Source organism: Gopherus evgoodei, chromosome 3, assembly GCF_007399415.2.
Source record: "Gopherus evgoodei ecotype Sinaloan lineage chromosome 3, rGopEvg1_v1.p, whole genome shotgun sequence".
Taxonomy (NCBI): domain Eukaryota; kingdom Metazoa; phylum Chordata; order Testudines; family Testudinidae; genus Gopherus; species Gopherus evgoodei.
The window spans coordinates 159504670-159517312 of NC_044324.1; the positions used below are offsets into that span (position 1 = coordinate 159504670).

General features: G+C 47.9%; 1 protein-coding gene across 3 annotated transcripts in view; it reads left to right on the forward strand.

Moving 5' to 3' along the window:
- The first annotated feature begins 4116 nt into the window (after positions 1–4116).
- ABCC10 (ATP binding cassette subfamily C member 10) overlaps positions 4117–12643 on the forward strand; it is a 30242-nt gene continuing 21715 nt past the window's right edge. For 2 of the 3 annotated variants that reach the window (XM_030557146.1, XM_030557147.1), the window contains exons 1-3: positions 4117–4277; positions 8284–8480; positions 11097–12477. In XM_030557146.1, the coding sequence (XP_030413006.1) occupies positions 8320–8480; positions 11097–12477 (1542 nt within the window). In that variant the 5' untranslated portion in view covers positions 4117–4277; positions 8284–8319. The remainder of the gene's footprint in view (positions 4278–8283; positions 8481–11096; positions 12478–12643) is intronic. The other variant, XM_030557144.1, reaches the window with a different exon arrangement.

A 12643-nucleotide genomic window follows, 5' to 3' on the forward strand; every position in this document is an offset into this window, starting at 1 on the left:
TTTTTTTTATATATATATATAATTGTGTGAGTGGGTAGATAACACTGGCTGGAATGAAGAAGGATCAGTGGTCCCTGAAAACTGCTTCTTATTCACTCCTGAGGAAGCAGATCCAAAAGGAGAGATCAGAAGAGAAGAGTACGCAGAATGAAGGGCATTATAGGGGCAGTAGAAGGAGACAAGATATGCTATAAGGTCTGTTTGAAAAGATCTGGGGAGAGTAGTTTGAGGAACATAAAGACATGCTTTGTTCTGGATATCTGAGACCTTCTCTTGCTGCCTTATAAAGCTATGAGAAGCTTCTGCATTTGAACTTAAGTAAGATTTCAGTACAATGAAGAGCTCTAATGTTTTATTCATGGGAAGATCCAAGCTCCGATGTTTCATATTTGTGTGCTTGAGATACCTTTTGTATCACAACATTTCCTCAGTTGTACCTACCTTGACAATAGAGCACATAAATCAACAGCAGAAATCCCATCATGTCTTCTACATGGAAGCTGGCTTACTTATTAAAGTGAAGATAATCTTTCTTCATAGCCTTGTAAACAGTATGGTAGAGGCAGAAAAGAACCCACCAAACACACACACACTGTGTAAAGAATCAATGGCTGGCAATACATACATGATACAAGTACCTTCTGACTCTTACATGCAGGTAAGTTTTACATTTAGGACTGGGAGGAGCCAACATACATGGGCAGAAGAATGGGACAAGCATATAGATACACCAATAATTGCTTTATGCAATCAGGCGGACCAGAATGGAATAGCAAATGAACCTTTTTCTTGCCCCTTAGTAATAATGCTTAACATTGATAGAGGGCTAGTGAGCGCAATAGAGGCTCACAGTCATGGCCTACACAGAGCCAGTTCTTTCCCTTTGTCTCTATTTACAGTACAGTATTCATGCCCTTTGGGTCCCTCTGTCTGAGGAAGGGCAGGACCCCAGTTAACTGATGAATCTACCAGTAACTCCAGCTGAAAGCCAGTGTTCTGATGTGAAGAGAATAGCACAAGACGCCAATGGTGGGTAAGAAGTACTACTTCTGGAGAAGGGGACAGCAGGAGTACCTAATGGAAACTTAATAGAGAAACCTTGATCCTATATACATTTTCTTCTCATCTTGCACAGCATGGCAAAAACAAGATAAGAGAGGAACAAAGTGCAAAGTGAAAGGAGTCCAAATACCAAATGGGCTCAAGTAGGAGTCTTGGCAGTGAGCACAGACTATCTGGGAGCACTCAGTAGCCATCCTGGGACTTCAGTCATTCCCCATCCCCCTAAAGCCTGCAAAAGACCTTTGATAAGTGCCAGCTGCTTGACTCTCCTTTCCCTCCCCCTCTCTCTTTCAAGGAGTCTAAGATAAGGTGCTTTGGCCTCACAGCTTTTACTTCTGCCTCTTTTATCTCACACTCCCTCAGCCTGATTGTTTTGTTTTCCCAGACAGGAATGCTGCTGGCATTTTGTTTCCCCAGTACCCCACTGATAACATTGAGACTTATTCTCGCAAGCACAGAGGACTCTTCACTATGCGTGTCTGTACTGGCTAGGAGTTGAAAAGACACTTGCTATCTATAAGGAGCTGTTTGCGTCTGATGATAGAATTACCACTTTGTACAGAATTGGAAGGGGTAGCCTGTCTGGCCCTGAAGTTAACTCTGGCAGAGTCAGGGGTCAGAGAGACCTTGGTAAAGGGGTGTACTCATGACTTCAGTTCTGCAAACCACAGTTCCCTTCTCCACCAGCCAGAGTTCTCATACTGTGGGGGTGACCTTGTATTTCATGATGCTGGTTGCCTCACATTATACATGCTTTAGTCAAATACATGTGATACAAGCACCTCCTGCAGGGCTGAAAGCCTGAGCCCCGGTTTTCCCCATGCTGCAGAAGCCCCAAGCCTTGGGGTGCCTCCCGCAGGCAGAAGCCCTGAGCCCCTGGCGACTCCCACAGGGCTGAAGCCCTGAGCCCCAATGCATCCTACACAGTGGAAGCCCCAAGCCCCAAAGCATCCCACGGGGAAGAAGCCCCAAGCCCCAGTGCCCCCTAAGCAGGGCTAAAGCCCCAAGAACCCCACCCTACAGCTAAAATCCAGAGCCCCGAATGGGGGGAGGGGTATGGGGGGGCTCCAGGAAATAATTTCTGAGAAATTAAGCCCTGGGATCAATATAGTGGTGATTGATATAAATTATCTGGCCTAGTTATACTAGATTATCCTTATGGTCTCTTCTGGCCTTAAAATCTACAAATCTGACAACAGGTGACTGTGTATGAACATGACCCTGTAGAGACAGATGCTGAGAACCAAGATGAGGGGAGCAGGAGGGATGTCTGGGAAACCTGTGAGGGAACTAATGGGATTTTGGAAAAAATATTGTTCTTCTTGGACACTAGTCTTATTTCTAGGTGTTTTTTCTAGGGGGTGGGAGGGGAAGGAAAGCTGCATAGTATTTGTACATGTGCTCAGTGTACTAGTTAGGCACATATTTAAAGAATTCAGATTCATTAAGCTGCCTATATTTTACTCTTTCCTCATAACTCGGCCCACAATGTGTTTTGTTGCACTCCTCTGATCTCCCTCCAATTTGTCTTTTTTCTGGTAATGAGGTACCCAAAATGGCACACAATATTCCAGAAGCAGTTGCAATGGAGCTAATTAGAGCAAGACTGTGAACTCTCTATTCCAGGATACCACTCTGTATGCAGCCCAAAACTGCACTGACCTGCTTAGTTGCTATGTCACTTAGCAAGGCCATGTCTAATTTGTTGTTCAGTAACCCATACATCTCTTTCAGCCATTCCTACTTTCCAGGTTTCTCCTTCCCATGTGTTACCCTTCCCCTGATGTACTAGCTACATGTTTTAAAACTCAATTTATTTAAGTATTTTCTACCTCTCTTTTATCTCTGTTTCCCCTGTTGTATTATATTTCTCTAACCTAGTGTTTGCAACTCCTTCCATTCTAGTGTCATCTGCAAACTGTATATTCCTTGGGGTTACTGTTTTGTGTGTCAAGAGTCCCAAATTCTATTACTCTCTATTTTGTATTGTTTATTATTTGCTTATTGATTTGACTGTCTCTGTAGTGTCTCTCCATCAACTTTATGATAGCAGGCACAGATTTACTTAACTGATGAATAAGATACATAATTACTTTGCAATGCTGGAGGTTTATCTTCTGAATGGCACCCTTGCTATGGTACCCATTGGGAAATCAGATCCCTGCGGATGGACTCTTACAGCTGCTCAAAGACCAGCTGAACTCCAGAGGTCTCTGCACTAGCACAGGGGTCTGCTTGCACCCATCTCACTGCAGGGCCAGGGCCGAGGTTCGTCTTGGTCTCAAAAAGAACTAATTCTAAAATGACCATTAACCCTCTCCCCTCCTGCCCATAACAATTTAGACCTTTTCTCTTCTATCATTTACTTAAACAGGAGCTAACAAAAAACATGGGGTTTAAAAGATCACCCACATGCACCCAGCAGAGACAAGCCCCGCTGTACGATCAGTGATCGGCACCAGCGCACCCTCGGAGACGGGGGAGGGAAGGGGGTGTCTGACATTCCCTTGTGCAGGGTCCATGGACGGGCGCTTTCCCCTCCTGCCCGCTCCGCCGCGGGGCTGCCGCTCGCTCAGCCCAGAGGCCCCCGGGCCGGCCCCGCCACAACATCTCACTTGGGAGCCTTCAGGCCGTCTCCTGGCGGAGCCACCTGGCACCGGAGCGGCTTGGGATTGACGCTGCCGCTGAGCCCAGGCCCGCAGCGGGACACCGCCAAGGCCCGGGTTTGTCCTTCTTGGCTCGCCGTCGCCAGGCCGGCTCGGCAGCAGTGCGGCCTCCCGGCGGCAGGGAGCGCGGCCACGAGGAAATGGGTGCGGGCTCGTCCTCGCGAGCCCAGCGAAGGAGCGGAGACGGGGACGCGCTCAGGTACCGCGGGGGCAGGGGTCAAAGGCCGCCCGCTCAGGGGGAGGCAGCCAGTGACATCACCTGAGGCCCTGGCGGGTGGCGTGGGCGGCTCCGGCCTTGTCGTCACTGCCTGCCCCTGGCGGGTGGGCTGGGGAACCCTGTCGTCTCCGGGCATCGGGCTGGGCGGCTGTGTGAGGCTCAGCCGGGGCCGCTGGGCCCCGGGCCCCCTTTGGCCGCTCCCAGAGCCGGGCTGGGCCCGCTGCCTTGGCCACATCCGCCCCGGGCGCTGCGCCCCAAACAGCCAGGGGATGTTGTGAAGGCCAAAAGTATAACTAGATTAGATCCACCAGTGACTGTTAGCCAATGGGCAGGTATGTAACGCTGTGCTCCCGTTGTCCCTAAACCTCTGGCGGCCAGACAGTGGGGCTGGACAACAGGGGATGGATCACTCAATAATAGCCCTGCTCTTTTCCTTCCCTCTGAAGCATCTGGCACTGGCAAGTGCCGGAAGATAGGATGCTGGGCTAGATGGACTAATGGTTTGGCCCAGTGCGGATGTTGTATGTCCCTCAGAGGTGTGAAAAATTCACTCCCCCCCCCCGAGAGATGTGGTTAAAACAGCCTAAGTTCTGGTGTAGACACCACTAGGTCGCTGGAAGAAATCTGTCGACCTAGTTGCTGCCTCTCGAGGGGACAAATTTACTACAACAATGGAAAAACCCTTTCTGTCGCTATAGCAAGTGTTTACACTACTGCAGCACTTATTTTGCCACTGCAGTGCTTGTAGTGCAGACATATCTTCAGGCATATTAAGGGCATGTCTACACTTACAGCGCTGCAGTGACGCAGCTGGCAGTACATGTAGTGAAGCTGCTCTATATCAGGAGTAGGCAACCTATGGCACGAGCTGATTTTCAGTGGCACTCAGGTCCTGGGGCCTCTGCATTTTAATTTAATTTTAAATGAAGCTTATTAAACATTTTAAAAACCTTAATTACTTTACATACATCAATAGTTTATATATTATAGACTTATAGAAAGAGACCTTCTAAAAATGTTAAAATGTATTACTGGCACATGAAACCTTAAATCAGAGTGAATAAATGAAGACTCGGCACACCACTTCTGAAAGATTGCCAATCCCTGCTCTATACCAACAAGAGAGAGTTCTCCCAGCAGCACAAAAACCTCGCCTCCACAAGTGGCAGAAACGATGTTGTCAGGAGAGCTTCTCTCCCTACGACATAGCACTGTGCACACTACAGCCTATGTCGGCAAAACTTATGTCACTCGGGGATGGAATATTCACACCCCTGAGCGACGTAAGTTTTGCCGACTTAGGCTGTCATGTAGACATAGCCTTAGTCTAGTTTTCCCTTGTTTGCTGCGGAGGGCTCAAAGTCTACAAAATTTTAATTAGTCATTGATGTTAAATCGTAGAATCATAGACCATTAGGGTTGGAAGAGACCTCAGGAGGTCATCTAGTCCAACCCCCCCGCTCAAAGCAGGACCAATCACCAACTAAATTATCCCAGCTAGGGCTTTGTCAAGCCGGGCCTTAAAAACCTCTAAGGATGAAGATTCCACCACCTCCCTAGGTAACCCATTCCAGTGCTTTCACCACTCTCCTAGTGAAACAGTGTTTCCTAATATCCAACTTAGACCTCCCCCACTGCAACTTGAGACCATTGCTCCTTGTTCTGTCATTTTCCACCACTGAGAACAGCCGAGCTCCATCCTCTTTGGAACCCCACTTCAGGTAGTTGAAGGCTTCTATCAAATTCCCCCTCACTCTTCTCTTCTGCAGACTAAATAAGCCCAGTTCCCTCAGCGTCTCCTCGTACATCATGTGCCCCAGTCCCCTGATCATTTTCATAGCCCTCCGCTGGACTCTCTCCAATTTGCCTACATCCTTTCCATAGTGGGGGGGCTCAAAACTGGACGCAGTACTCCAGACGTAGCCTCACCAGTGCCAATAAAGGGGAGTAATCACTTCCCTTGATCTGCTGGCAATGTTCCTACTAATGCAGCCCATTATGCCCATATGCCTTCTTGACAACAAGGGCACACTGCTGACTCATATCCAGCTTCTCCTCCACTGTAATCCCCAGGTCCTTTTCTGCAGTTGGTCCCCAGCCTGTAGCGGTGCATGGGATTTTTCCATCCTAGGTGCAGGACTCTGCATTTATCCTTGTTGAACCACATCAGATTTCTTTTGGCCCAATCTCCCAATTTGTCTAGGTCACTCTGGACCCTATCCCTACCCTCCAGCGTAACTACCTCTCCCCTACAGCTTAGTGTCATCTGCAAACTTGCTGAGGGTGCAATCCATCCCTTTATCCAGGTCAGAGGTGAGCAAATTACGGCCCACGGGACCATCCTGTCTGGCCCCTGAGCTCCCAGCCTGGGAGGCTAGCCCCCAGGCCCTCCCCTGCTGTCCCCACTCCCATGCAGCTCAGCTTGCCACACCGCCAGTGCTCTGGGTGGCGGAGCTGTGAGATCCTGCCAAGCAGCACGGCGGTGTGGCTGGCTGTGGCCAGAAAGCATATCTGCCAGTCCTGGTAAGGGGATGGGGAGCAGGGTGGCTGGATAAGGGGCAGTGGGTCCCGTACGGTAGTCAGGGAGCAAGGGGCGGTTGGATGGGGAAGAGGTTCTGGGGGCAGCAATCAGGGGACAGGGAAGGGGGTGGGGTTGGGTAAGCGTGAGAGTCCCAGGGGGCCTGTTAGGGGATGGGGTTGTGGATAGGGTGGGGCAGTCAGGGGATTGGGAGATGGGGTGGGGTCCTGGGGGTGGAAGTAAGGGGCAGGGTGTCCCAGGATGGGGCAGATGGGGACAAGGAGCAGGGGGTTTGGATGGGATGGGGATTCTGAGGGGGCAGTTAGGAGGTGGGAATTGGGAGGGGGCAGATAGTGAGCAGGGGCCAGGCTGTTTGGGGAGGCACAGCCTTCACTACCCAGCCCTCCATACAGTTTCGAAACCCTGATGTGGCCCTCGGGCCAAAAAGTTTGCCCACCCCGATCCAGATCATTAATAAAGATGTTGAACAAAACTGCCTCAGGACCGACCTCTGGGGCACGGCACTTGATACTGGCTGCCAACTAGACATTGGGCCGTTGATCACTACCCATTGAGACTGACAGTCTAGCTAGCTTTCTATCCATCTTACAGTCCATTCATCCAATCCATACCTTTTTAAATAGGCGCTAACAAAAAATCAATATTTAAAACAGTGACTAAAATGCCCTTTCCCTCTCAATTACTGCAGCTTTCACTGTTTTAACTGTTGTAATGTCATGTTGTCATGTTTCACTAGTTCTCCGGTTGTAAACTGTATCATGATGGACAGGACCTGAATTGCTAATGTAAAAGAACCCTTTTCATAATGAAACATTTCCAGGCCCCTGTACATATCATTAAGAGGCAAAAAACGAGCACAAGTTCAATCTTTTTTTCCTTTGTGGGTAATCTTTAAATTCTCTTGGCAGTTTCAATTGGAATAGGATTCTCTTCTGCTTCCTGTTCTAAAGTATTGTATAATATTGCTGTGCACTGTTAAAGATCTGCTGTTTTCCGCTCCAGCGACATAGCAGTCATTGGGAGAGCTGTACAAATAACTGACATTTCAGTTCATTGGCTGTTCCAAAAAATCGAGGGGAGAAGAAATTGTTGTGGGTTGACCCAAACCAAAAACTTCTAATTTTTAGTGAACCCAAAAGTTGGGAAAAAATGTCATTTTGGGTCAAACAAAACGTTTTGTTTTCAATATTTTTTACAAAATTGAAGTGAATTTAGAAACAAAAAGTTGTTTTGAATTGAAACATCAAAATGTTTCATTTTAAAAATGTCAACAATGTTTTGATCTTTTGTGGATTTGGCAGGGGGAGGATTTCAACCAAAACAATTTGACATAAATTCATTAGATATTTCAAAGAATCATAGAAGATAGAGTTGGAAGAGACCTCAGGAGATCATCTAGTCCAACCCCCTGCTCAAAGCAAGACCAACCCTAACTAAATTGTCCCAGCCAGGGCTTTGTCTAACAACTTATAAGGATGGAGATTCCACCACCTCCCTAGATTTCCATTAACCTGAATCCACAATTTTCAGCAAAAAAAAGTTTCACATGAAAAATTTCATCTGGCTATAGTCATGGTTGGAGTTAATCCTGGGTGTGACTTACCTACTTCACGGGGATAAGGGGAAGGCAGAAAAGTGTAATAAATGTTTGTAAAATTGTTTGAGATCCTCATAACAAGGAACCTGCAGTGTGGCAAGGAGTTTATTATTAATAAAGGAGGAATCTTCCTTTCCTATCTCAAGCTGTGTTTGATTTAGTTGTACACCTAACTAATTCTCTTTCCTGTTTTCTTCCCTAGGAGCTCCTGGCTGTTACACTTGACTTCTAAGAGAAGATGGAAGAGATTCTGGCTGATCTGTGTAGTACCAGTCCGGAAGACCCACTTCCTGTGTGGGTCCATGGTAGTGTTGGTCACTGCTTCAACCAGCTGATTTTGAATGTTGTCCCTCACGCAATCCTTGCATTAGTAAGCGCCTGCTACCTCGGCACTCCAAGGTACGGTAGCCATCTGTGTCTCCTCTTCATTGTAAAGAAGGATGTGGGAAAAGGCTCCTGAATGGTGGAAATCATTTCTCTCTGTGCCACGTAGCAGCTGCCTGCAGGAAGCATTCTCAGTCTCGTGTTTACTCCCTTTTGGGAGGCGTGCTGGAGCATATGCAGAGTGAAAAGCACTAGTAGGTCCTGTTTAGTCCAGGGGTCTCAAACATGTGGCCTGCGGGCTGAGTTAGTCCTGCTGCCTGCCATAGATGTTGACTTCGCTGGCAGCCAAGCTCCCCTCTACCCGCTCTACCCCCAGCACACTGCGTCCCCGCTCCTCCGCCTACCTCCCAGCGCTTCGCACCTTAGGACTCCCAGCGCTTAGGACTTTCCAGGAGGGAGTAGGGGAGCCACACGCTCAGGAGAGGAGGCAGAGAAGGGGTGGGGCAGAGGAGGGGATTTGGGGAAGGGGTTGGAATAGGGGCAGGGGGGTGGAGTCGGGGCAGGGACTTTGGGGAAGGGGTTGGAATGGGGAAGAGAAGGGGTGGGAAGAGGCGAGATGGGGTGGGGGCCACATGTTTGAAACCCCTGTGATAGACTTGTTAGGGACACTGGGCACCATGACTCATTGCCCAGTGTCTCTCTGATAGGGGTGCTGGGCACCCAGAGGACGTCATCCCCCATTGCCCAGGGGTCTCTCCGTTGGGATATTGGACAGTGTCTGTGACAAAGTGGAAATTTTCTGGAACATTTTTATAATTCCTAAGCGAGCCTCAGTTTCCCTCTCGACTTTGCACAGTGACTGGGGGGGTGGAAAGGGTTACCCAGTGCAGGAGAGAGTCGGCACCTATGGCGGGCCGCAGGAAATGGCCTGTGTGCTGCGTGTTTGAGACCGCTGGTGTAGATCATCATCAGTGTTACTGACCACATAAGGAATAGTTACAAGTGTTTATATTTTATTAAAACCCTGCTTTGCATTAGAGTTTTAAAAAAGTTAATACATTGACTTTTAACAGCATGCTATTTTACTCTTCATTTTTTTCATTGTGGACTATACTTTTGTATTGTTGTATGAACAGATTTCAGTGATGCAGGCCTTTGGCTAGTGTACTAGTCCTCATGTGGCCCTCATGGTGATTTGAGTTTGAGATCCCTGGTTTAGTCCATCCCTATCCCCCAGGTCCAGTATAGAATTTAGCCTATAGTTTATTCCCCAAGGTTTTGTCCAGCTCAGTTTCAGATATTCCAACTAATGGAGACTCCACCGTTTCCCTTGGGGAGATGATGCCCAAGCCTAATCGTCCCTAATATTTCCTGATATTCAGCTGACATATTCCCTTTTGAAAAAGTTATATTTATCCTGTGGTTGTGTTTTGTTACATTATACACCACAGCTAAGCCAGTTGTACTTCTTTTCTCCTTCCTCCTAGTAGTTATACCTTAGGTACCACCCTAAACAATTCGTCATGCTCCTTTCATAATTGAAGGTGATTATCATATCCCTCCTGAATCATTTCTTAGCCAAGCACATATATTCTCTGTATCTCCCTCCCTCCAGCCCCTTAGGTGGTATTATTTTTTAAAACAAGAAAAGTCCTACGTGCTGCTGGGTTCTAAATTAACTGTAACCTCTCGAGAAAGACCTGTTCATCATTGTGGACAGCTCAGTGAAAACATCTGCTCAATTTGCAGTGACAGATAGTTAAACAAACACATACTTAGTTCTATATAACGGACTGAGTAGAGAAAAATATTATAATGTCATTACACCAATCAGTTTCCTCACCTGGAAGTACTGTATATAGCTGGGGTCGCTATATCTCAAAAAAGATTTAGTAGAAATAGAGGGAGTTCAGAGACTAGTGATCAGAATGATGAGAGGCCTAAAAATACTCCTGTATGAAAAGAGATTGAAAAGATTGAAATTATTTAGGTTAGAGAGGATATAAATACAAGGTGGCATTGAGAGAATATACAAAGTAATAAATGGTGTACAGAAATTATATCAGGATTTCCTATTTACTCCTCCTTATAATTCACAAACAAGAGAATGGTCAATGAAATTGACAGGCCGTAAATATATTATCGATAAGGAAATTGTTATGCATTGGGTAATTAGCCAGTGGAACTCTTTGCCACAAGACATCACTGAGGTCAAAAGTTTAGGAGGAATCAAAAAAGAATCAGACATTCATATGAAGAATATGAACATCCAGAGTTATTTTAGAGAGGATAAAAATATATTTTTAGCAAGGATTTAAACCGTCCTAGTTCAGGACCTAATTCAACCACCAAGTATCACAGGTTACGAAGAAATTTCCTCACGGGAAGGTTATTCCATAATTGTCAACTGTGGGGTTTCTTGCATCTTTCTTTGAGGTATGTGCTATTGGCCACTGTCAGAGACAAGATACCAGAGTATATTGACACATGATCTGATCAGGTGTGGTAATTTTTATCTTCCTAGAAAGCTCTGAATGGTACACAGAGCCTGTCATCCTCTATATGAGTGAGAACTAGGGGTGACTGGGTAGTGGTGGGAAGAGAAGTGGGAAGAAGGGGAGGAGTGAGTCACAGGTGATGGAATGGTAGCTGGCTCCACTCTGAAGCTTTCACCACTTTTCTCTCCACTAGATCACCTGTCCCAGGGGCTTCCCACAGACCTGGCTGGAAATGCAGAATTGCTGCCTCCTTCATACTCACTGGCCTCTCCATCCTTGATATAATCTCAGCAGCCATCACTCAGCAGGAGTTTGGTACTTTGTATCTGGTAGTGCTGACAAGTGGCATTGCCCTGCTGGCATGGCTCACTCATAGCCTGGCACTCCTCATGCTTTACAGGTCCACGTACGGCTCCTCCCGTGGCCCTGCAGCCATGGTGTTCCTAGCCCTCTTCCCTGTCCCTGCCCTTATCATCACAGTGGTATGGTATTGCCAGAATGGGGTGGCCTGGCCCCACCTCCACTCTGCTCACATCTTCAGACTCTCCATCCTCTGCCTGCAGTTGGCCTCTCTACTTATCTATGTGATTGGGTATATTACTCCTGTTGCCAGCAGGCAAGTTTTTTGCTCCATCAATGACTCCTGGCAGCGTGAACCTCTCATCTCGGAGCCAGGGATCCCAGCGCCTAACTGGCAGGGAGTGGCAGAGGATGGTGAAAGCTGGCTCTCACGCTTCTCTTATGCTTGGATGAACCCTCTTATGAAGCGTGGCTATCAGTGGATGCTGAATCAGCCACAGGATGTCTATCTGCTACCTCAACGGCTCCAGGCTGCCAGGGTCCATGATCATTTCTACTCCTGCTGGCAGGAAAAGGCAGCTCTCAGCCAAGAGGAGGAAGATACAATGTCTTCCACTAGCCCAATTGTCACCAAAAGTGATGGGAGTGGAGATGCCTCCTCATCTTCAGGAAGCCCCTGTGATGCCCAGAAGGCTGTGCAACTCCTCGCAGTGCTGCATGCAGCCTTTGGGCTCCGCTACTACTCCCTAGGGCTCCTCAGACTGGCTGGCAGCCTGTTGGGCTTCTCAGGCCCCCTGCTCCTGAACTTGCTGGTTAGCTTCATGGAGTCACACCAGGAGCCTCTGAGCCATGGGGTGCTGTATGCCCTCGGCCTCTTTGCTGGCTCCTTCCTAGGTGCTGTCTTGCGGAACCAGTTCAGCTATGAGGTGAACAAGGTAATGCTGACGGTGCGTGCTGCAGTCATCTCTGCCATCTATCGCAAGGCCCTGCGGGTTAGTGGCAGCAGTCTGACTGGCTTCACCATGGGCGAGATTGTCAACTTCATGAGCACAGACACCGATCGGCTGGTCAACTTCTGCATCAGCTTCCATGAGGTGTGGAGTCTCCCTTTCCAGTTTGCCATCACCCTCTACCTCCTCTACCAGCAGGTTGGGGTGGCCTTCCTGGGAGGCCTGGGCCTGGCCCTGCTGCTTGTGCCTGTCAACAAGGTCATAGCAAACCGTATCATGGAGAACAACAAGGAGATGCTGAAGCACAAAGACACACGAGTTAAGGTGAGGCAGCCTTTGGGTTCATTGCTGCGTTTTCTTCCTGATCATTCTTAGAACTCTGAAACCCATGGTCTGTTCCCTTGAGACACTCCCATCACATTTTCCCGCTGATGCCTTTTAATCCTCAGACCCCTGCCCACTGCTGGTTCAAAATGCCTGCATCCACCTT